Source organism: Schizosaccharomyces octosporus (genome assembly GCF_000150505.1).
Source record: "Schizosaccharomyces octosporus yFS286 unplaced genomic scaffold supercont6.3, whole genome shotgun sequence".
Taxonomy (NCBI): domain Eukaryota; kingdom Fungi; phylum Ascomycota; class Schizosaccharomycetes; order Schizosaccharomycetales; family Schizosaccharomycetaceae; genus Schizosaccharomyces; species Schizosaccharomyces octosporus.
The window spans coordinates 2431960-2455051 of record NW_013185621.1 but is presented as its reverse complement, the minus strand read 5'-3'; the positions used below and the strand labels follow the sequence as shown (position 1 = coordinate 2455051).

Below are 23092 nucleotides of genomic sequence, written 5' to 3'. Positions count from 1 at the left end.
AAATAAGGCCTGAAGGGTAATTAAACTGACTAGTATGTTTTAAAACATTTGCATTAAGAGATAGACTATAATCCTTACACATGAACGACAGTTCTGATATTAAAACTGGAATATATTTTTAAAACCTCCCATAAATAGACCGAATAACGTATATACCGCTAAAAGTAAACCCAAGTATAACCCGTAAATAAATATATATAATTATATATATTTTTAAAAATGAATAAAAAAGTTAGCTGATGAGACGGCAATATAAAAAAAACGTATCGCTTGAAAATCATAAACGAAAAGGCCGTTCCCTAGCTAATGTTATAACCCAAGAAATATATATATTTTCGCTGCTCTAAGCATTTACTTCTCAGAAGTATCGTCTTCTTGCTCTCCTCCTTCTGAATCTGAGCCAGTTGACGAAGAGGCTTCTTCATTTTCACTATCGTCTTCAACGGATTCTGAATCGTACGCACGCTCATCAAACTTATCTTGAGCAAATCCAAGTTGACTAGCGAATTTGGATAAATCCTGTAAAAGCTAGATTATCAAGTTAGTTTCATGGAGGGTGTTTTTCAAAATAACGTACACTAGACTCGGAGTCCTCACCGGCTTTGAATGATTTCTTATTTTTATCCTGTTTAGGATCAATCTCTTCATCACTTCCGATGTCTTTAATTAATTCCAAATCTTCTTTGGAGCCTCCTAAATCAATTATGTCTTTCAGCAAAGTTTCATTCTCCTTTTTGGCTTTCTTGGTTTGTGGCTTCCCATCATTTTTCTGATTCTTCTTGTCGTCTTTATTATCAGAAGAAGTCTGTTCTTTTCCTTCTTTCCTTTTTTTTGTTAGATTGCTTGTATCCTTCTTTGAAGGCTTGTTGTTTTTGTTAGAATGTTGAGATTCAGCTTCCTTCTTAATTGAGGACTTAATATCTGAGAATAAAGACAAATCCATTTTTTTACTGATAAATAAAAGAACACGAATTCTTGACCTTATACCTATCCTTTTAAATCCAGATGAAAAAGTAAAAGACTAGCTTAATTTATGTTTTTCTTCCCTATGATAAAAAGAATAAGAGAAACTCAGTGAGAAAAATCTTCTGTATAAATATCACGAAAATGAAGCGGGCGACACTTGGAGGTGTTGGTGGTAATTATAAGAACACCTTCGTGGTTTCAGATACTTACTCTTGAGAAAAAAATGAGCTTTTTGGCAAATTTAAGTTCCTTTTATCGCTCTATATTTAAAAAGTTCCCTTTAATCACGTTTCAAAATCCTTATCCAGCAGTAAATGAGGAACTGAATACGAAACCGGTTCTGTATGTTAGCAATTGGAATGGCGATCCAACTTCAGAGTCAATGCATTTGGAATCATTGCAATGGCAAACATGGATCAAACTTTACGACCCGGAGATTATTTTACTTAGCGTTTCAGATCATGCTTCACCTGACCAAAATATGCCATTCCTACAAGTTGTTTCTCACAAAGTTGTCCTGAAAAACAGTCTTTTGTTACATCTGGTCAATGATGAGCAAATATTGCAGACTATAGCACCTTGGATGAGTCTTCTGACCGGTCCTATCCACATTGCTTTAGAGTATAGCATGTACCTTGATGAGACCAATTTCAAGGAATTACAAAATCATTGGTTTACAAAAGCAACATGGCCTTTGAATATAGTAAGGTCACTATCAAAGCCTCTCGAAAAGAGAAAACAGCTGCGTATCTTGACCGAGGAGAAAAATCTAGATGCAGACACGGTATGTAATTTATTTTCCATACATTTATTTATTTTTTTTTCAGAAGATGGACACTAACGTACTATTGTTCTAGATTTTTGAAGATGCAGCAAGAGCCTTTTCCTCTCTTTCCAGCTTGCTAGGCAATTTGACCTATTTCTTCGACAAGGATTCCCCTTCTATATTAGACATTTCCCTGTTTAGCCACGCAGAACTAATTCTTCATCTACCATTAAAAAATGATCAACTCCGCCTGTCCTTAACGTCTAATAAAAACCTCTTAGAATTAGCGAACCGTGTGCGTACTTTGGCAGGATATAGTTCTTACGGCTCGGTTTTATTTGATGATGATTGATGTCCAAATAGGGATTGAATTCTTTTTGGTAATGGTATATACACTAAAATTTCGTGCACCGTTAGATATAAGTCTTTTATTCCTGAATATCCTAAAGAGATCTCTATAAATATTTAGTAATATATACTTCGAACTCGGATGGAAGGGACTGAGCTTAACGCTCTTTCTTGATGAGGGGAATATCCTGTAGCTTGCCATTCTTTCGCCATGTCCCATAAGAAAAAGTCAATCATAATTGCATTCAAGTTTTTCCTGTTTGCTGCTTGACGGACCAACTCTACTGCCCATATACTGCATCCACGCATTTCAATTTCCATCGGGTCATTATGAGCAATCAGTTCGCTTTTCCGCAATCGGCTTTCAAACTCACTTGAATAGTCCAAACATCCAAGCTGCCAAAGTATTTGTGGAACTCGATAATCAGCAAACATAGTAATGCTATCTATATCATCAAACCTACCATAGCTTTGCCCATGAAAACATGCCCATGTTTCAGCTACCAGTATTTGTGCACGTTTCAATATGTAACAATCCCGGCCTTTGTAAAGTGAAATATCACGAAAGTCGGGAAAATCTTGTAAAAGTAATTCGAGAAATTTTTGAGCGCTATGATTGCATGTTTCCAACAAATGAACAAATCTTCCTCGGTGGTGCTTTAGCAATGCTTTACCACTCGCCCGCATAATTCTTATACGCTCATCTAGAAGAGGAACGGGCTCCTTTGTATCGCTAGCAAAAATGGAAGCAATCAAGTCGTCGGGGCAAAGAGTCTCATTTGCGTAAAATGAAGGGGTAGTTATTGGAATATTATTGTCTAGTGCCTTATTTATGGCAGCACAAAGACTCCAATATCCTGTGTACAGGTTTCCTTTATAGCGCACACCGAATCGAGCAGGATGATTGCCTGAATCTCTGGTGTCTGCATCAGACCAAAACGAAAAGTTTAAAATGTCAATTAAGAAGATCCTATTTCTTTTCCTTTAGCAAAATGTGCATTCATTTAATTTTGGTAAACGCATTAGGGTGCAGATAAAAAAAGGCTCAAAGCAACTTACCAGTCCAACGTATGTGAGTCTTGTGATTTAGGATGTAATTCATGATCTTGCCAATTTGCAAATTTTGGCCCTAAAGTGTCCAACTGTTGTTGAATCCAAGATGCAACCTGATGACATCCTTCTGTGTTCACTTGAACATTCTTTGAATTCTACATAAAAAGCATGAGAATCATTCTTCAATAGTGTCTTAAAATCTCTCTTACCGAAGCAATGAAGTGGGAATCCTCCAACACTCGAGACATGGTAGTAAATCCTAAAGTGTCGTATGAATTAGGCCTGTATTAAAGGTCCATGAAACTCAAAAATTCGCGACCTATTCTATTCGTATATTTTCATTGAAATATCGTTGAATTCACGAAGTTTTGATGAATTAGTATCCGCTGTATTTTTTTTACATATAAATGATCATCTACAATATGTACTATATACAGGAACATTTCAATCGTAGCTACATTTTATAGACAAAGAGGTAAAAAAAAGAGTAATAGAGCACAGGCGGGTTCACCTAAAAATATTTTGTTCATCAAATTAATCAACATGATACAGTGAGAGTAAGTTATTATAAAACACCATAGAAGAAAATACAATAAAACAAAAATCAAATGAATTCATTTCTTAAAGAACCGATGAATGTTTAGCATGCAATGGCACTATTTAAGCGGTTTTTTCTTCATCATTCAATTCAGTGATGGTGGGTCCATCCGAAACAGCAGCAGCGGGTGTGCTGGAAGAAGTAGCGGGAGCAGATTTGTTGGCGTTATTGAACAAACCACCACTGGCGGCAAAAGGACGGGCCAAACTGCCTTCGGCTGCCTTGCCAAGAATGTAAATAGAAGTCAATTGATTTGTGAACAAACCAATTAAAGGGAGGATGGATTGGAGCACCAAAGGTTGAGCATAGCCCATGTATAAATGCATAAAGGCCATCATAGCTACACCAATCATAGAGCTCTTCTTAGCCTTTTGAAGTTGTTCATTGTCATAATCCTTGACAGTAGTCGTAACACGCTTTCCTGTCGTTTGTCCGGAGAAAGGGGCAGGAGGTTCTTCGTAAATCAAGGGTGTACGGTCATTGTTGGAGCTAATGCGAGTCTGAATAAGTGTATAGACACCAAAAATGATAGCATTTGAAATTACATAAGCAGCACGAGCATAATATACAACTTGGGGATCTTCAAAGTCCAATCTTTTAGAGTATTGCATAACACCTAAAGCGGCGACAAGATTCAAAACCTAACCAAAGACGTATTAGTATTATTTCCAACCACGCAAACAATCATCTACCTTCAACAATGATTGCTTTTCCGTACCTGAGCGTTCATTTTGTATTTCGATATAAACTATGTTCAGTGTAATTATCTATAATTTTATGATTTTTACCAGATCCAATTCTATGAAGGTAATGGCGGAGGGCAGGTTTTCATAAGGAAATTTATTGATTAATGTTAATCATGAGCAGATAATCAAAGAATTTAACGAGATGAAAGATAGTTACGCTATCACTATAGATACTCCTACAACGAGGTTTGTAAATAAACAATGAGACGAAAAGAAAAGTGAAGAACATAGAATAGAGAAGAAGAAATAACTTAAGAGAGGATGCGCCATTCAGTGATTATCGAAAATTATCGTCAATATGAAAAAGATGGATTCACGGCAATTCAACAAATTTGCCGGCCAAGTCGTAAGTCAGAAATCATCACCATTGAATTGTCCAGCATTACTCATTCTAGGGAGCGACAAGGAATGGAACTATTTTGATTGAACAAGAATCCCACAGGTATCCCTGCATAAAGTTCTGTAATTTATTGGAGTCATCTATATTCTGCGCTTGTCATCACTTGTAGTGATGGTGATCCTGGTAGACTACTTGGTATCGTGTGATACACCTGCAATGAACGATGGCTGCTTAGATTGCATTCATTCACATTTAGATTATTAATTAGAAGTAAAATTACAACGTTCATATCGTGTATGAATCCATTGCGGCCTGCGGATTCGTAGAATAAAAACAAAAAGCATCATGCGATTTGAATTGAATGAGGGACCATCTATACGTTAAAAGACGAAAAAAAAGAATAAGAGCATAAGTATCTGTTTTTGTGTTTTTATAAAAGAAAAACAAGGACAAAGACAACGTTTACGTTGCCGATAGACCAATTCTTAATACTGTTAGTACTCTCAACAAAACGGTAACGAATTTATAACATACGAAAAATGATTAATAAGAGAACACTCCCCACCACTAGAAGTATTGATTCTAAACGCATATAAATTTCCGTCAAACGTAGCTACGTTGATGCCGGGATTTTCGCTGCTGAATGCTACCGTTGAAGATACTTTGTCCCCGGGTACATGAGCAAAAGCAAAATCACGCTCTGGATCTAGCATTCCAGAAACAGACTGTGGTAAATAACCTCCAACGGTCCCCACGATACTTCGCGAAGACCTCCGGAACAGACTAGTTTCAAGTTAACAAAGGAAAAACTTTCAAGAGTGTAAACAAATGTGTATAACATACCTTTCTCTTCGTGGTTGAGTGACTGACAAGGGAGCTGGCTGAGGTTTGGATGGCGAGCTGTGGTTGCTAAGTCTATATATGTGCACGGTCTGGGTACTTGAAGAAACGGCTAAAAGGGTGGAATCTGGGTGAAAAGCAATGGAATATATTTGAGCCGGTAATGACCCTCTTCGGAACTGATAAAGACGTTCCCCGGATGGAATGGAATATACACGGATAATTCTACCATTTTCAGATGCCGTAGCTAGTAAGGTACCATCTGCGTTGAACTCCAAAATTGAAAGGGGATCTTTATGAGCTTGGATAGTTGTAACCTCTTTACAAAGAGCAGCATCCCAAATGATGACACGCCCGGAAACAGTTGAATTAGCGAGAGCCGCTGAAGAGGCATCTTGTTCAGGTCGAGTATCTTTAGTTTCGGTGTCGGGATAAGCAAGATAGCAATTGGCAGAGTTTGGAGACAGTGAACAGACAGAAAAAAGGTTTCCGCATGTTTCAATCGTATGCAATAGCAACATGTTACTGATATCGTACACGTAGATTTGTTCTTCTAATACCGCAAGAAGGCGTTTTCGATTCAACTTCACTGATAACAACGGTGTCGGAAATGTTAATTCACATATTGTAGTGCCTTTCTTTGTGTTGACCAGCTTTAATTTTCGATTATTTCCATCCTCCTTCTCGACAAGCGCTACAAGCGACGTACTAAACAACATTTCGACAATTGACGTCGCACCCTGTACTAGAACCGTATCGGTCAGAGAACATTGCAAAGCTATATTTTCTAGCTCACGTACGTTTATAAAAACATTTCCCGAATGGGTCACAATTATAAATTTTGTATCCATCATAGGTTCCTACCGATAATAAGCTAAAACGTCAGCAACAACCCTTGGTGTGCACTTGCATACTTTGAGTCCTGATTAAAGTCGCAAAACAAAAGATGCGATTTGTTTGATGCCATATTAAGAAAACAAACAGAAAGATGTTTTCGTTGTTCTCGTTTAAATTAGGACAAGTTAGATCATCGGCATCATTGTCTTTAGACCGCGGTAGTGTTGTCCTTACCGCGGGTACAGAACCGATGACCTTATAGTGATTTCGCTTTAGAACGATGTAAATAAAAAAGAATTGTTAATAATGGGTAACCTGTACTTATTCATTTAAATAATGCTTACAAGAATAATTTACAAAAAAAGAAAAGATTTAGATACCAAGATCTGGTGTTTTTTGAACAAACGGCGGTGCTTTTAGTGCTGCTAATGGCTTTGCTCTGAAAAGACATTTGAAACCCCAGAGCCTGAATGAAAAATAATATATTATTCGAAAAATATTAAATTAAAATCAAACGAAAGTAGAATAAGAAACTAATAGAAATTACTATAATCGCGAGTGATCAAGGACGAAAGATGAAATGATTGAAGATTTTTATATACCCTGACTTGCTCCAGAGACGCTGTCATGTTTTCATAAAAATTACTTGAAAAACGAGATAAACAAAGTTAGTCTGAAAAGATCAACGAGGTATGGGGAAGGACTCTGGGCGCTCAATGAATGATGTATCGTTGGTAGTAAATGTTTCATCCACTGCTGAAGCGTTCATTTCTTGTGCATGTCTATTACCACTATTTGAAGAAGATGCGAAAATTTGCTGAGATTGTCTAGACTGAACTTCCATTTTCAACTGATCCTTGATTTTTTGCAAAGAAGCACTTTCAGCTAGAGGAGCATTTTCATAGTCGACACAAAAAGCATTTATTTGTAAACCATATAAAAAAGAAGCAAAAGATTCATTGAACGTGTCTAAATTATGCTTTGTCACTGAAAGTTGATTCATACGTTTACGAAATTCATTAACGCCATCATCTAAAGCAGCCAAGGAATTTGCAAACGTCTTCAAATTCGGTGGAATCGCATTTGAATCCTCACTTTCCTCTATATTATCATCATTTTTTGGAATTAAAGTATTTTTTTTGTAGTTGTCCATGTTTTCTTTTCGTTTGTGGTCGAAAGGAAGGTACTCGACGGCCGCTTCAGCGGTTGCTGCTGGTACCTTCTTTTTTCGTCGCTCACAGCCTTCGAATGAACAAGAAGATATACGAAACTCGTTACATTATGCCGCATGCTCTCCATTGAAATCCATGATAAAAAAAACGTGGCCTTCTATTCAAAAAGACAATGCCTACCGAAATTCCTTCATACGTTTTGCTAAATGTGATTCTCCAGATGCTATTCTTATACGGTTTTTAAAGTCTTGCCAAATGGATCCTGACCAGGCTAGTCTGAAGTTGCTTAACAGTTTGAAATGGCGCATTGAATCTAACGTTGACGAAGTAGTAGAACACGGTGAATTGTTTGCCAAAGAAACTAACGATGAACAATTTATAAGGCAACTTCGTACTGGAAAAGTTACTATGCTTGGCAGAGATCTCAAAGACCGCCCGATCTGTTATATACGTGCGCATTTACATCAACCATCAAAGGAGACGCAAAAATCATTGAGAGAAATGACAATTTGGGCTATGGAAACCATTCGTCTCTTTCTACACTCTCAACCTACCCTACAAGCATCGATAGATGACCCGCAAAATGTTAACGTTTTGTTTGACCTGAGTAAGTTCTCTCTTAGCAATATGGATTATTCCTTTGTGAAATATTTGTCCTCTTGTTTGGAATTATACTATCCTGAATCCCTAGGTGTTTGTATCTTGCACAAATCACCATGGATTTTTCGAAGTATATGGAACATTATAAAAGGATGGATTAAGCCAGAAATCAGAGAAAAAATCGTTTTCACTCAAAACTCAAAAGACCTGGAAAATTATATTGATCGCAGTGTGATCCCTGCTAGCTTGGGAGGAGATAGTCAACATACATATCAATATGTCGAGCCAAAAGAGAATGAAAATGAGCTTGTTAATGAACATAGCTACGAAAAGAAAGCTGCACTTGACCGTTATTATGCATACTATAATGAATGGGAACAACAATCGTTGCACTGGGCCCAAACAAGAAACGACGATGCTGTAAATGAGAAACTACGCATAAATTGCGACATTGCAGGCACAAACTTTTCGAAAGAGTATTGGCGTGTTGACAAATATCTTCGAGCAAGAACTGTATATGATCGTTTAGGATTGCTGACGGACAAATTGGTATAGACAGTTCAAACCTACTACTGATACACCGTTTTGCATTTATTCCTTTGTTTACCTTTTTTTGTTTGTTTTGCATAAAATTGTTAAAAAATACTTGTCATTTCAGATTTTAGTACCTATTGAAAAAGTTTGTCTTTCCTCAAAAAGAAAAGAAAAAAAGAAAAACTCAATATCTTACGGATTTATTTATTTACTATGCTACGATTATTATTTATTTTACTATTCAGCATAGATAACCCTACGTGGTCTATAATTTATTTTTGACAGTTTTGTTTGCGCGTTTCTATACATATAACGATAAACGGTGAAAAAGAAACAGAAATTACCTCTTCCACATACGTTCTCACCGTGCTCAGTTTTAGTTAATGACAATTCCAAAATCTGTACAGTTCGTGTTACAACTCTTTCTAACATTTTTGGTAGCTACAATTCACCAATTCTATTAAAAATCCCAAGAAAAAAATTTATTGCCTAATTTAAGCTTCCAACTTGAGTGTCAAGTGGCATCTACCACAGTAAAGACGGTCACCATGGTTGGCCATGAAGACAGAGGCACCGCAAGTAGGGCACTCACGACGGAGGCGCTTGACACTGCCATCATCTTCAACCTTGTAGTACTTGAGGACGGCGAGCTCAACCTTCTTGTGCTTGTGCTTGATCTTCTTAGGGGTAGTGTAAGTTTTCTTTTTACGCTTCTTACCACCACCACGAAGACGGAGAACCAAATGAAGGGTAGATTCCTTTTGAATGTTGTAGTCGGACAAAGTACGGCCATCCTCCAACTGCTTACCAGCGAAAATTAGACGCTGTTGGTCAGGGGGGATGCCCTCCTTGTCTTGGATTTTGCCCTTGACATTGTCAATAGTGTCAGAGGACTCGACCTCAAGGGTGATCGTCTTACCCGTAAGGGTTTTGACGAAAATTTGCATTTTTGGAGAGTGTAGGTTAGTTTCCTGCATCGCAAGTATTTGTTTGGTAAATTTCGAAAAACGTGACTGCTTATACACATATAAGAGAAACTTCGGTTCGCTAAGCTAAAATGGCTTTATAGTAAGAATAAAAGGTGTAGAAATATAGGATTTTTGACATTCTTGCTTATGGGTTTACAAACCGCTGAGCATTCATGTCGGAGAAAGAATTATTTTTTTAATGAGAGCTTTCCAAAAAGATAAAAAATGATGCAAAATTCTTGGCAACGACACTTCTTGTTCAACTGCAAGATGTTTAGAAAAGGATTCATTTGGCGGTCTTTACACAGAGGGGCTCTGTTTCATGCATACTCTCAAGCCTTCTTTCCAAAAAAGCAGAATTTCCAAGAAGCCTTATTTACCAAAGAACAAATGAACGAGTTGGAAACTTTCCTTAAGCAAAATTGGAAGCCGACAAAGGGTAAGTGAGTGTTCTGTTATGGCAAAGGCTGATTATATTATGCATTTATTTCTTCAAATATCATAATTGTTCCCCAATGATGATGAAATGGAGAGAAACAAGGTGTACAATGCTGTATACATATCTTTTCTTTGCGGTCCCTATGTTATAGTGACTTCGTCTGAGACAAACACTAACGATGATGTTTAGACCAAGTGGAAATCAAGTTTGCTCGTAGTAGTGGTCCTGGTGGTCAAAACGTAAACAAAATCAATACTAAAGTTACGGTCTCGTTGCCTTTGGAGAATTTGAGACCCATTTTCCCGTCATTTTTACTCAGACATATTTGCACATGCCAAGAGCTTCGAAGATTTCGTGTGAACGATCAGCTACAGATTCAGTCTCAGGCAACAAGAACACAATCCAAAAATATTGAAGATGCATTAACTCGGCTGGCCAATTTACTTCAGGATGTAGCAAAGTCACTATATATAGCTCCTACATCGCCCGAAAAGAAAAAGAGATTATCGGCTCTCAAAGAATATGCAAATACTAAACGTCTTGATGAGAAAAAGAAGAAAAGTCTCAAGAAGTCGTCACGTCGTGTTTGCATCGATTAAAGCTTCATCCTTTTCGCTCCCATTTTTATTTAATCACCATCTTTCCTTGACTCATATAATGATTAATGTATAGTATAGTATCATAAGATTCTCATTCTCATTCTCATTCTCTTATTTTATTTTTTTCTTGAATTTTGGCACTACGTAATGTGCGTTTGTTTATGTGCACTTAATTATGTATTACATAATATTATACTAGGCTTGTTTTGTTGTGCACGTCCTTGCAGTCAATGTACTTTCCTGCGTAGTAAACATATATTAACGGTAACTCTCCAAATACCACTACCATTCCTTTTCCAACTCTACCTTTGGGAATGGCGACACAAGCAAACTCGTTGGCATTCTCTGCCCAATATGTTGCTGCCATACATAGTGTTTGTTCTTTAGCAGCATTTGTCATTCCACTAGGTTTAACTTTGTATTACCATTATCATGAGGTGAGTTTCTTGGAAAAGAGCTTGTTTTGATCATCTACTGAACTTCATAACTGTTTCCCTTGATCGAGCATGTTGAGCGTGAAATCATTCGTGCAATACATAGTTATGCTTCCAAAAGACTAGAGTTCTCATAATTGTTTATTGTAATCTCACTTTTGGATCGTTCGTTTTTCAATTAATTTATATATTTCTTTTAACAAGCAACTCTGCACTTTGTTGTCTATTTTTATATTTGCTTTAAAAGCTAACAATCTATAGGTCGTTAAAAACGAATTCTTCTCGTATCCAGATGAATGGTTTCCCTCTGTTTCAGCGACCATCGGCGACTGGTACCCCGAACGTGCAGCCTTTCAATATCTAATCGCTCTCACTGCGACTCCCCGTCTACTTGTCCTCCTTCTATGGTTATCTCTAACCGGTTCGAAAAAACCTTCCGCCTTGATTACTACTTTCATCGGCGTGCTTCGAACTGCCCTTTGCGGTGGATGGGTCTATGTAACTTCTACGGACGATCATAATATGCATGATGTCTTCATGATTAGTTACTTGCTTATGAACGCTCCTTGGTTCATTCTGACTTCAAAGTACTCTCCTCCAAATGCCAGTGCTTACCGTGTTCGAAAATACGGTTCTTTCTTATTCGTCGGTACCGTTTTCCCTCTTATTTACTGGTATATTCAACATAAATTCAAACGAATCCCTGGTGCCTATACAATTTACGCATTCTTTGAGTGGTCCCTTATTTTTTGGGATGTTTTATTCGATTCTGCTCTCTACTTTGACTTTCAGCCTTTGCGTCTTAACTTCCATGTTGCTGATAATTCCATAAAGTCTATATCTTCGAATGTTCCCTCTAAACCCCAAGTAGATGACAACCAATACACATATGCTAAGGCTGCTTCTTTAAGTCTAAAGAAAAGAGAGGCAGACAAATCTGTTTGCTCTACCACACATATCTTTTCTAGTTTTATCCAATTTTCTTCCGAAACTTACCTCGCGTATATCTTCTGGAGCGTACTGACTTCTTTAGGTCTTTTAATTTGGTATTTTCCGCTCTGGCATATGGGTATTTCTGGCTATGAAGCTTCTATTGTAGTTCAGCTTTCTCCGTTTCTTTTGGCAATTCCATATTTCAAGAAATTAACTTCTAGCGTTCCCTTTGTTCCTTTGTCATTAACCTTGGCAGGTGTTGCTGCCTATCTGGTGGTAGACCCTGTATATAGACTTTTTACTGTTGCCTTCGCCGTTTTCAATGGCTGTTTAGGATGGTCTTCTCTTTTCTCAAATAGTAAGCATTCCCCCGTTTTACTGGAGCGACGAATCACTACCTTTTTGCTTGGTTTGATTGCATCCTCTGTGGCTAAATATTCCTTTTTCTCGAATAACCCAATTTGGCCCATTCTTAATGAGACCAATGGAGGAAGACAACCAGTTGCCCTAGTTTTTGGAGTTTTGGCAACTCTTGGCTTTTCTCTATGCTCTTCAGGTATTAAAGTTCCTCAAGAAGCTTCTCCAGAGACAGGTAAAACTACACCATCTCTCGTTTCTATATTTGGTTTAGGTTCTACTATCTTTGCTTTACACACATTGCTCTGCGATTCCACTATCCTGATTTCCTGGTCTTGGGATGGATATCCAATTAATGGACCCCAAGCTTATCCTCATGGCGCCGTATCCATTGCCGTTGCTTTAGTAGCAATCGTTTTGGCACCTCGTTTGTATAGATCATTCTCGTTCATGCTCTTTGGATTTGTGGCCTCCTGTGCGGGATCGTATGTTTTTTATTTAAAACATGGTTGGCAAAGCTACCTAGGTGGTCTCGTGCTTTCCTCCTACGTGCTGATTTCTGCTTTTCCTTCAATTCGATCCGCAGTATTATCCAGTCCAGCAAAAATCTTTGGTGGTGGATTCTTAGTATATAGCTTGTATTCTTTGGCACATGTTTGGGTAGTAGCGTACGAATTTGTTCCTGGTGGCTTTTTACTTCGTGAAAAAACCTCCTATCTTTTAATTGCTCTTGCAATTGGACTTTTTTGTCCATTATTAGGTTATAGCAGCTTCAACTTGAAAAAACATTCCCCAGAAATCAACCCAAATACCGAAGAGAAGCTTGCTATCAAGCGTGGTTTTAAAAAGTCCGTTGTGATAGCAATAGGCTTGGCGTTTATGGCATTTAAGTATGCTATAATGTACAAACCACCGTATGATTACACTCCTTACCATCCTGATGAAAAGGTATTTACCGCGGGTATTTGGACAATTCACTTTGGATTGGATGATTATATGTGGGCAGCTGAGAATCGTATTCGGGATGTTGTTCGCGACATAGAGTTGGATGTTTTTGGACTGTTGGAATCCGATACCCAACGCTTAATTATGGGATTCCGTGATTTAACACAACTATTATCTCACGATTTGGGCATGTATTCTGATTATGGTCCTGGTCCTGACAAGCATACATGGGGTGCAGCATTGTTTTCCAAGTTCCCTATCGTCAATTCCACACACCATTTACTTCCATCTCCCTACGGTGAGCTTGCTCCTGCTATTCACGCGACTTTGGATGTTTATGGAGAACTTATTGATGTGATTGTTTCCCATAATGGACAGCATGAAAACGCATTAGACCGTCAATTACAAAGCACGGAACTTTCAAGGATTATGAGAGAAAGCACAAGACCTTTGGTCTTCTTAGGTTATGTAGTTTCTAATGCGGGTGAAGAACCCCAGACCATTTTGACTCGTAACAACGGAATGCTTGACATTGAGCCAGCCGATTTCGATCGTTGGTGTCAATATATCTTATACAGAGGTGTTAAGCGGATTGGATATGCTCGACTTCATCGTTCTACAGTTACAGATACCGAACTGCAAACTGGAAAATTCCAAGTTACGCCTGATTTAGGATCGAATATTCGCGTTTCCCCTGAAAGCATTCCTGAAACGCATCGTTACCCTACCAAGTTTGAGGGGACAGGAGTAAATGGACATTATTACGATAACAACCAAGTTGTTCATGAACCATGGTATTACGACTAACTTCACGAAACGGCTTTACTCTTTGACTAGTTTCAATTACCCTTATTTTTCGTGAAGATTTCATTGAAAGCGCATTTGATGATTCTGAAAACAATGAGTGTCATTACATATGAATTAATTTCTGACTAGTATCTGCTTTGTACAATGAAGTGATATTTAATTGGTACTTCCTTTAATAAATGATTACGATCTTAATAATAAGAGAGCATGCAAAGTGAAGCTATAGGCTAGATAGAAGGTATATCGTAGGTAAACATGAACGCATAAAATCTTCCTTCCACAGTATTTAAGATTATAGAGTCTTTTCCAACTGAGCAGTTACCTTTGGAATACTTTTCTTCAAGAAAGCAATTTTAGCAATGGTTTGTTCATACCTATCAAGGTCAATGGGTGGTTCATCTTTTTCAACTTCGTCATTTACAGGATGAACATCTTCATTTGTAGGATTTACTCTAAGATTCTGTAGTGTCGCTAATTGCTCATTTAAAGAATTCGAGAATGCAGACTCGTATTGAAGAGGTACATATTTCCTGTATTTGGCAACTCGAACTTGGGCATCTTCCACATCATTAAATAATTGTTGAACTCTTGAACGGAGACCAAGGTCGAAAGATTCAATTTGGTCAGAGTTCTGGGGATCTTCAAGTGCTGACTTTGCATCAAATCCATTAATCGTAATATTATCTTGGACGGTCGTGAAGGTGAATTCAATTAGCTATGGCATAAAGTTAGTTTTTATTTTATACTCCAAGTAGGAAAATAACAAAATCCAGATGGTCCACTTACTTCGTTGAGCATCTCTTTCACACGAACTCTTAGGTGATCTTCTTTTCCCTTTCCTGTTTCTCGGGATGCCTGCTCAGGCAAATGTATTTCAAGAGTTTTCTGTATTGCATTACGAAAAACAGCCTTTACATAATTGTAATCCTGAATACTAAAGAGAATTAGAAGAAAATCAATAAAAGTCAACAAGAAAAAGACAGCATCATGCAAGCAAAACCTTTTAAAGGAAATGTTGAAAATAACAAAATAAGAGATACATTTAAACAGTTACGATATAATACTCATCAAATACAAAAAGGGAGAATATGGATGGAATTGCTGATCTGAAAATTCATACCTATCAAGCATCACTTTGGGTAATGAAGAATCATCATTATTTGATTCCATTATCAAAGAATGAAGTTAAATAAAATGGCAATTCAAATAAATATGGAATTCATAAAAAAATAAAGAATATGTGCGTTTAGTCAAGGTTGCCTAAAGGAAAAAAAGCAAAAACTCGAGTTTTAACGAGACATTATGTGCTTTAGTTCAGAGGAAGCGAGAAAAAGATCAGAGTTTGTTGGTAGCTTTGAAATATTCTTCATAAGAGCATTCAATTTGAGTAGATTGATATCGAGTAGCTTGAATGCTTATATTTCGAAGATTACCATAAAAACCAGACTTGCGAATCAAACTTAGCAATGTCTCCTTTTGGGTCCAGCCTTGTTCTGCAGCAACTGAGGGTAAATAGGTAGCTGAATACCTTATTTTATCCACATAAAACTCAATTGACAAGCCGTGAACACCGACAATCCAGTTAAGAGGATCATCAATCGGCTCAAAATTCACCAAGAGGTCAATCCCACATTCCAAGAAAGGCAATTCAGCCAAGGTGACGGGATGAAAACGGTCATCAGAAAAAGCGCTAAAGGATATTTGGTTAGAAACGTATTCATGATCTATGCTTGTAATGTAAACGATGCTTACGCTTGCTGACTCAAATATCTTAGATTAATATTCAATGGACGTGGTTGGAAAGTACCAATACATCCGCGTAATTTTTTTTGAAGACGTTCTTTGAAAATGAACTTTACAAAAAGAGGAACCTCGTCGGTCCATGATTTCCAGTTCCAATAGTTGCGAGGTTTTCTATGCTCTAATGTAGCGGCAACCACTTCAAAACAAAAATAACAATAATTCTTTTCTTCCATTATTTGTTTATTTGTATATGATAGAAGGAAACGAAGTAAAACTTATTTTCAAGTAAAATTCGTAACTTTCTCTAGGTGATGTCAAGGAGTTTGGCAGAAGTATGAAGACAAGAGATTACTTTCATAGAGAAAGCTCATGGAACGAAACTAAAAGTAGCTTTTCCTTTGAAATAGGATAGGTTCAGTCATGCTAAGGAGTCTTGGCAGAACTTTTATTTTAAGCATAAACACTAGAAGGAAATTGAATAAATTGCTAAACAACTCAATTCAGATGGACTTGAGTTGTGAATATATAAGAGTAACTACAAAGAATAGTTAAATTCTTAATTTAAATACAGCACTTTTACATTTCTGTTATGGCGATTCTTTAAAGTAATTTTAGTACAATACACGTATTCACACTTGTCCTTTTCCATTTATTTTTATTGCTAGTTAGAAATTAATCAATCATTAAACACAAAATTTAATATCAAAAAGTAAAACGAAATCGTATTAGTGGGTAGCCAGAGTTCAATGGATCAACATGTTAACAATATATATATCATTTCACTCAACCTTTTCCCTTCTTTTGTTTATTTTCACAATAAGGATTTTGATTTTTTTTTAGTCGAACTGAGTAACACAAGTTTCGAAATAAAACTGGGTAAGGCTATCGTATAATAAAATGGTACTGGCTAGGGTAATCAAGCTGAAATGCTAAAGGACGACATATCTGGTTCCTCCTCCTCTTTATAATGTTTTGTTTCCTTGTGAACCTGGAAATTCCTATCGTTTGACTTTCCTGATGCAACTACAAACGCTGGACGACTACCAATATCCTTAAGCCAGCGTCTGATGTTTGGATATGGTCTCGTGTTTAGAACTGAAGACTGAAGACAAAGAAGAGGATAACTCATCTGCACGTCAGCCGCAGTAAACCGATCACCAGCGAAATATCTGCTAGTGGCAAGGTAATCATCGACGTGGTCAAGGTTAAGGAATATTTCTTTCATATAGTAGTGATCATTAATTGTATCCGTTACTTTTCGAACCAGAAATCGACTAAGAAAAGGCGACATCTCAACGGCTTTGCTATTAACAAAAAGACCGACTACGAGCATCATTAAGGAGCCTTCAGCATAATGCATCCAAAAATCATACTTTTCTAGATGAGGGATATCTTGTTCAGAGGGTTTGAAGTTTCTCCCATACTTACGAACTAAATGTTCAATGACAGCACCACTCTCGATGTACGACCTTCCATCGTCAACAAGCACAGGGCTTTTTCCTAGAGGAGATAAATTATAAAATTCAGCAGGTGAACGACCTCCCACACGGTTGTATTGCTTCAAATCGTATGGTACTTTCAACTCTTCCAGCAACCATATAATTCTCGAAGAACGAGAGTCCGATAAATGATAAAGAGTAATCATTTTTAAATAATACAGATATGACTTAGTCGTATAGTGCTAATTCAAACGTAAACAGAATATATATATGAAATTGTCAATGTGGAATGGACGCCAACACTCTCTATATACCTGACGTCAATTCAATATTCATACTGAGATTCAATGTATTGCAAAATGGATTCGAAAGTTGAAAGACGATTTCTTATGATTTAACTTTTTAAGTAAAAAAGAGACGATAATACGAGAAGGTAATAAACCCTATACAATTATTCGAGTCTTCGTTGCAGCGATTAGCATCTTGTATACTATATTTCTGAGAAGGAATTATTTTCGTAAGAAGATAGATTCGCAGAATAATTTTCCAACCGTAAAAAAAATCCTTTTGTAAATATGCGTGTGCCTTGCTGAACATCGATCTCGCTGAGTGAGATACTACTTGATAACAAAGGAAGCTCAAAGCATGTTGCTGTCGTAGATGCACGTAGATGCCAACATAAGAAAGGAATACATTCATCTACCTTTTCTCACGAGAATTTGAATGCCAGCTCCCTTGAACAAGAACGCCGTATGTATCACACCATGAAAGAATGATTGCCGAAGATAGTACCAAACCAGAGTTACGAAGCCATAAAGTAAACTCTTCCAAATCCAATGGCTCATAGTATAGAATCTTTAGCCATATTGTTTTATCCCTTGAACCGCGAACTGCTTCAGATATAGATCGATGAGATTCAGCGACAATGTCATCGAATGTAGTAGCAACAGAAGGAATTGATGCATTCTCTTTTTTACTGGATTCATCTTTAGATAATTCTTGTTTTTTCATTTTCTCACGAGCGGCATCACAAGCTTTTAAAATATTAATCAGAGCTCGTTTGCTCTTGGATGGTTTAAAGCCGTAACCTTCTACCATCCTACAAAGCTCCTTTACAGAGGTACCTTCGTAATTTTGTTCTTTTATTTCATCGTGTTGATCATGCTGTCCTTGATCTTGAACCGGACTAATATTATGAATCCGTCTATCATCTTGCGACATGTCATGGAGAGCGGACGAAAGGCTCCTTGGAAATTTATTTTTCTGTAAGTTTTCGTCCGTCCAATTTATACTAGTACCTCTATTTTCTTTCTCTGTTTCACGATCAACACTTTTGTTGGCGGCGGATGGTAATGCGAAACGCTCATCTTCACCTTTATCAAATACAGACTCCTCGCTGTAGAAAGATCCTTTTCTAGATTTCAAGTGTTCTGGAAACGTATGTACCGGCAAAGAATATTGCTCTATAGGGGAGGTTCCATCCTCGCTTGCTAAATTAATAGCCCATTCGGAAAAAGGTGAACAACTAGCTTCAGCGTGTTGTACTTGATCAAAGCCATATATCGGAGGATCCTCATAGTCAAATTCTCCTTTTCTTAACGTAGTCTCAGTTATTGCTTCCTCAGGCTCTGGGATTTCTGACTGGAAGCAGGAGCTAAGACATGAAGATTCTGAGAAAAAAGTATGTTCATTACCCAAAACGGTTTCTCCTATATCTCCACCTCCATTAATAGACACATATTTTCTTTTCCTAGTGATATTCTCCTGCAGTCGGTCGGAGACTCCTTCTTCCTCTGATTCTATAACTACAAGGGATGTTTCCTGGAACCATTAACAAGAAAAATACTATAAGATTATCAATAGAACTTACAGGTAAACTTTCCGGAGAGGAGTGTATTTCAATAGGAAAATCCTGAGACATCAGACGCAGAAAAATAGAAAATTTTTTTACTCCTTTCTGGTTTCTATAAACAATTTTAATTCATCGAAGGTTGTCGTAATAATAACTGCTAGTATGAAAAAGTGTGACCAAAAAGAAACAGACTTTCATAAAGTCTTTGTGTAATACGATACATGAAGCTTTCAGGATGGGAAAACAGTAAACCACTATTTATTATTTTCATTTGAAAAGTACACTGGAAATCCAGTCACCACCAACAATATTAGATGACTAGAATGTCGCTATATTTCAACATTCCGAATGCTGGCATTTCAATGATTTGAGAACCCTTTCACAACGGTAGTCTTGAACCATGATGCTATTCTCCTATTACATGTTTGACGAAATACGACGTTGATTGAAAAACTCTGTTGTTCCTAAGGACGTTTTTTTACGTATTGAGAACATCCAAGTAAGCAGGATACTGGTTTGGTGCAATAATCTATATCCGAAATTATATAGCCTTTTGTATCTCTATCCAAATTAATTATGGTTACACAAATAGCTACTTGGTAAGTTTACACTGAACTAGTGAAATACTTAACGATTTTTTTTATTCCTTTCAAGAATCATTAGCTGTACGTATGCTAATACATGTTCTTTTGCATTTACTTTAGAAGGCAAATTCCAGAATGAGCTTTAAACTGTTTGGATGATGCTTAAATTGAAGGGCATGAGGGTTTTATGAATTAACCATCATCTAAATTAGGTTTTAATGAAGCTTCATAAATGCTATTTATACACTCAAACAGAGGAAAGCAGAAATAAAAGTCAATTCACTATAAATATCCTTTCACAGCACAATTGTCCTATTAATAAACACTTCGTTTAAACATGATAATAATAAATAAGATAGAAATGAAGAAAAAATAAAAGAGTAAATATCAGTAAAACTTTCTAAAGACGCAAATCAAGATTTAAATCCGATTTTCTTGCCGAAAAACTTCTTTTTGCCTTTTACGTCTTTTAAATCTTTTGAATCTTTCGATGTGTTATCTGTGCCAGCTTTCCCTTTTTTCTTAAAAATTTGTAGGAAATCATTAGCAGCGGATTTAGACTTCTTTCTAGCTTCCGCTGCTATATTATGCTTCATGGATCCTGAAGACTTGGCCGGACTAGGAGCACGAATGGGATATTTTTTATTGTAATCCATTTGAACAGGTCTAGAAAAAGTCTTAGAGGAAGATACGTCCTCTTTATTCTCTTGAGAAGATGCAATCCAACTATCTAAACCCGAATCATAGTTTCGTAGCTCCTCAATCTTGCGATTGTAAAAATTACATCTGTGGTCTGTAGATCCTAAATTATTCACTTCCTTAATGGATATCAAAGGACTTTTAACGAATGCTTCAAAGGAAGCGAAGTAAAGGGGACTTTTGTCTTGCGTTATTTTGCTAGGCTTTTCTTCAGTTTCAGGCTTCTTCAACTCAGACGCTTTAGATACAAAGACCGCACTGTTTCTTGGGCTATCAACGGTGGATGGTTCAGCTGATTTTTGGTCATTGGTTTTGCCAGGAATTGATGGTAGTGAACCTCTCGTTAAAGCTGCTCTCTCTAATTCTTCTTTATTAATTGAAGTTCGTCGGCTACCTTCAGAGACATCAGGCAAAGGCAAGGTAGTATCTTTGCTGTCTACGTTCTCAGCAACTGAACTAGCAGATTCAGAAATAGTTTTTCTAGCACCACCCTCACTAATGGTTGGTAAATGATCATGGAGCGAATCCGTACTTTCAATAGCCTTTACGCCTTGTGAATCATCTTGTAATCCCTCAGACCAAAATGGGTCGTTAGCGTTTAGTTTCGAAACATTCTGATCAGTCTCATCAGACAAATAGCTATACAGATTTTCCAAATTCTCATCATTTTCGTTTGATTCATTTTCCGGTAACCTGGATGCCTTCGAATTTATCGACATAGTCTCAGAAAGCGAACCAGCATTAAATACGGAGGCTTTCTTCTCCGTTAAAGGAAGATTACCATTTTCATGAATTTTTAGGCCTGAGACAGTTTTTTCTGCATTTGACTTAAAAACATTAGAATTACTTTCAGTCTTTCCAACTAGTGTATACAGAGGATGATTAAGAGGAGGATCAATTGCATCATCCTTAGTGAGAAGTGAGTTAGCACCATCTGAACTCTCTAAACTTTTTGAATGAGTAGACTTCATTTCTTCTTCGGAAGAAGCAGCCGCATCTTGTGAAATATTCTCAAGATCTGAAGTTGAGGCTGCGTCGTTCTTAAACCCACTCTCTCCCGATTTATGAGGAGAATACAAAAATGGAGACTCAGAATTACTTGCTCTATTATTCTGCTTACTTTGAGTATCATCATACTCAGATGATCGAGCAGATGTGATATTCGCATTAGAATGCACGGAAGTTTCGTCAGCTTCATTCAAAGCCACGTAACTTTGTTCAGGAGACTCAACTAATGGAACATTTAGATCATCTTCCTTCTGGAAAAACTTTTCTTCAAAAGTTTTGGGCGCTGGAGATCCTAATATGGAATTTGAAGTCTCAACCGCCGGGTTTTCTGACTTCTCAACTTCAGAGTTGTTCAAAACTTGTGTGTAATTTCGAGTTTCATCAATCTTCATCGGAGACAAAATATAAGGGTTATCATCATTCTCCGAGTCTAAATATTGAGTGGATTCATTTTCTGTGCTATGCAAAATTGAAGGTGCATCATGAGGATGCTTAAAATCTCTGGATGTCTCTTCACCTCCCTTTTCACCAATGAATGATTTTGAATCGTGATATTCTGTTTGTTCAATAGGTCTTTGTTGGTTGAAGCTAGTAGAATAAGGGTTTTCATAATATATATCTGCTTGGGACGAATTGGCAGTATGCAAAGGCTTTTCAAAAGACTGTTCACGAAGAACAGTTTCATCCTGCAGGGGTTCGTCAGTACTGTTTTCCGTAGGTGGATAAAAATTCGATGAAGGACGTGAAGGGCGTGTCTTGTTGGTATCTTGTGGAGTAAAAGGTGAAAGCTGTTTTGAGTCTTTAAGTACGTTATGGGTAATATCTTCATTTTCACGTTCATCATTGAATGATTCATTTCGGTTACGAGAAGGCACATTTGATATGGTTGATGTCGCATCGCTTACACTCCTAAGTGGAGCAGTGGTCATTCCTCTTTCGAACTTTCCGTTATCAGCTAAAGGTGATGCACGCGGTTTGACGTTTGCAGACATGTACGTTGCTGTATAATCAGCTGGTTTAGAATCTGGGTTCTTCCCTAGTCGCTGTAGCAACAATCTGCGCTTTTCAGCCCACATTTTTGCACTTTCATCAGCTGTAACATGTTTTGTAGCCAGAGTTTCTTGGCTACCAGATGCTTCTTTGCGATATATGAAGGTCGAAGATTCGTCAAATTCATAATCATTGTCAGACGTGTCAGCATCAGATTCATTCTCTTCGTCTTCCTCCGAAACCTCCGAAATCTGATCTTCAAGCTCATGTTTAGTTATCTCGTTAGATTTCAAATTCGCGACTGAATCAGTGCTGGTAGGATTGCTTTCATTCTCTTCTGGCTCTGATTCTTCGCTACTCCATTCATTTCCTTCATAACTAGGAACATTAGATATCCATCTACCAGAGATATGGCGGCGTAGCCCACCATTCCCGTTGTTCGCGGTTTCCTTTTTTTTAACTTCCTCCATTGGATTACGGATCATTAATTCTATT

At 37.3% G+C, this 23092-nt stretch overlaps 15 protein-coding genes across 15 annotated transcripts; 4 read left to right on the top strand and 11 right to left on the bottom strand.

Annotated features, from left to right (window-relative positions):
- Positions 1-351: 351 nt before the first annotated feature.
- SOCG_01650 (uncharacterized protein) lies at positions 352-943 on the bottom strand (the record flags this gene model as incomplete). The annotated part of the gene is made up of 2 exons (XM_013164603.1): positions 352-528; positions 578-943. 2 exons carry the CDS (start codon positions 941-943, stop codon positions 352-354), a joined length of 543 nt encoding a protein of 180 aa, XP_013020057.1.
- Positions 944-1189: 246 nt separating this feature from the next.
- SOCG_01649 (metaxin 1) lies at positions 1190-2084 on the top strand (the record flags this gene model as incomplete). Its single annotated transcript, XM_013164602.1, has 2 exons — positions 1190-1750; positions 1824-2084. The coding sequence occupies 2 exons, from the start codon at positions 1190-1192 to the stop codon at positions 2082-2084; spliced, it is 822 nt and encodes a 273-aa protein (XP_013020056.1).
- Positions 2085-2197: 113 nt separating this feature from the next.
- SOCG_01648 (uncharacterized protein) lies at positions 2198-3381 on the bottom strand (the record flags this gene model as incomplete). The annotated part of the gene is made up of 3 exons (XM_013164601.1): positions 2198-3050; positions 3140-3288; positions 3343-3381. 3 exons carry the CDS (start codon positions 3379-3381, stop codon positions 2198-2200), a joined length of 1041 nt encoding a protein of 346 aa, XP_013020055.1.
- Positions 3382-3565: 184 nt separating this feature from the next.
- On the bottom strand, positions 3566-4600 carry SOCG_01647 (pho88 family protein). The gene is made up of 2 exons (XM_013164600.1): positions 4450-4600; positions 3566-4372 (listed from the first exon to the last, which is right to left on the bottom strand). The coding sequence occupies exons 1-2, from the start codon at positions 4459-4461 to the stop codon at positions 3794-3796; spliced, it is 591 nt and encodes a 196-aa protein (XP_013020054.1). The 5' UTR covers positions 4462-4600; the 3' UTR covers positions 3566-3793.
- Positions 4601-5279: 679 nt separating this feature from the next.
- On the bottom strand, positions 5280-6624 carry SOCG_01646 (WD repeat protein; the record flags this gene model as incomplete). The annotated part of the gene is made up of 5 exons (XM_013164599.1): positions 5280-5301; positions 5352-5600; positions 5661-6402; positions 6458-6531; positions 6572-6624. 5 exons carry the CDS (start codon positions 6622-6624, stop codon positions 5280-5282), a joined length of 1140 nt encoding a protein of 379 aa, XP_013020053.1.
- A 552-nt stretch (positions 6625-7176) lies between these two features.
- On the bottom strand, positions 7177-7647 carry SOCG_01645 (DASH complex subunit Dam1; the record flags this gene model as incomplete). Its single annotated transcript, XM_013164598.1, has 1 exon — positions 7177-7647. The coding sequence occupies one exon, from the start codon at positions 7645-7647 to the stop codon at positions 7177-7179; it is 471 nt and encodes a 156-aa protein (XP_013020052.1).
- On the top strand, positions 7646-8821 carry SOCG_01644 (sec14 cytosolic factor family protein; the record flags this gene model as incomplete). The annotated part of the gene is made up of 1 exon (XM_013164597.1): positions 7646-8821. One exon carries the CDS (start codon positions 7646-7648, stop codon positions 8819-8821), a length of 1176 nt encoding a protein of 391 aa, XP_013020051.1.
- A 473-nt stretch (positions 8822-9294) lies between these two features.
- On the bottom strand, positions 9295-9747 carry SOCG_01643 (ubiquitin; the record flags this gene model as incomplete). The annotated part of the gene is made up of 1 exon (XM_013164596.1): positions 9295-9747. One exon carries the CDS (start codon positions 9745-9747, stop codon positions 9295-9297), a length of 453 nt encoding a protein of 150 aa, XP_013020050.1.
- A 122-nt stretch (positions 9748-9869) lies between these two features.
- Positions 9870-10919, top strand: SOCG_01642 (translation release factor). The gene is made up of 2 exons (XM_013164595.1): positions 9870-10207; positions 10397-10919. The coding sequence occupies exons 1-2, from the start codon at positions 9994-9996 to the stop codon at positions 10804-10806; spliced, it is 624 nt and encodes a 207-aa protein (XP_013020049.1). The 5' UTR covers positions 9870-9993; the 3' UTR covers positions 10807-10919.
- Positions 10920-11022: 103 nt separating this feature from the next.
- On the top strand, positions 11023-14544 carry SOCG_01641 (glycosylceramide biosynthesis protein). Its single transcript, XM_013164594.1, has 2 exons — positions 11023-11243; positions 11502-14544. Exons 1-2 carry the CDS (start codon positions 11121-11123, stop codon positions 14280-14282), a joined length of 2904 nt encoding a protein of 967 aa, XP_013020048.1. The 5' UTR covers positions 11023-11120; the 3' UTR covers positions 14283-14544.
- A 30-nt stretch (positions 14545-14574) lies between these two features.
- On the bottom strand, positions 14575-15452 carry SOCG_01640 (kinetochore protein Mis14; the record flags this gene model as incomplete). Its single annotated transcript, XM_013164593.1, has 3 exons — positions 14575-14997; positions 15069-15216; positions 15403-15452. The coding sequence occupies 3 exons, from the start codon at positions 15450-15452 to the stop codon at positions 14575-14577; spliced, it is 621 nt and encodes a 206-aa protein (XP_013020047.1).
- A 165-nt stretch (positions 15453-15617) lies between these two features.
- SOCG_01639 (uncharacterized protein) lies at positions 15618-16258 on the bottom strand (the record flags this gene model as incomplete). Its single annotated transcript, XM_013164592.1, has 2 exons — positions 15618-15972; positions 16035-16258. The coding sequence occupies 2 exons, from the start codon at positions 16256-16258 to the stop codon at positions 15618-15620; spliced, it is 579 nt and encodes a 192-aa protein (XP_013020046.1).
- Positions 16259-16616: 358 nt separating this feature from the next.
- On the bottom strand, positions 16617-17754 carry SOCG_01638 (glutathione S-transferase Gst3). The gene has a single exon (XM_013164591.1). The coding sequence runs from the start codon at positions 17668-17670 to the stop codon at positions 16942-16944; it is 729 nt and encodes a 242-aa protein (XP_013020045.1). The 5' UTR covers positions 17671-17754; the 3' UTR covers positions 16617-16941.
- Positions 17755-18163: 409 nt separating this feature from the next.
- SOCG_01637 (structure-specific endonuclease subunit) lies at positions 18164-19385 on the bottom strand (the record flags this gene model as incomplete). Its single annotated transcript, XM_013164590.1, has 2 exons — positions 18164-19285; positions 19335-19385. The coding sequence occupies 2 exons, from the start codon at positions 19383-19385 to the stop codon at positions 18164-18166; spliced, it is 1173 nt and encodes a 390-aa protein (XP_013020044.1).
- A 928-nt stretch (positions 19386-20313) lies between these two features.
- SOCG_01636 (uncharacterized protein) lies at positions 20314-23082 on the bottom strand (the record flags this gene model as incomplete). The annotated part of the gene is made up of 1 exon (XM_013164589.1): positions 20314-23082. One exon carries the CDS (start codon positions 23080-23082, stop codon positions 20314-20316), a length of 2769 nt encoding a protein of 922 aa, XP_013020043.1.
- Positions 23083-23092: the final 10 nt, after the last annotated feature.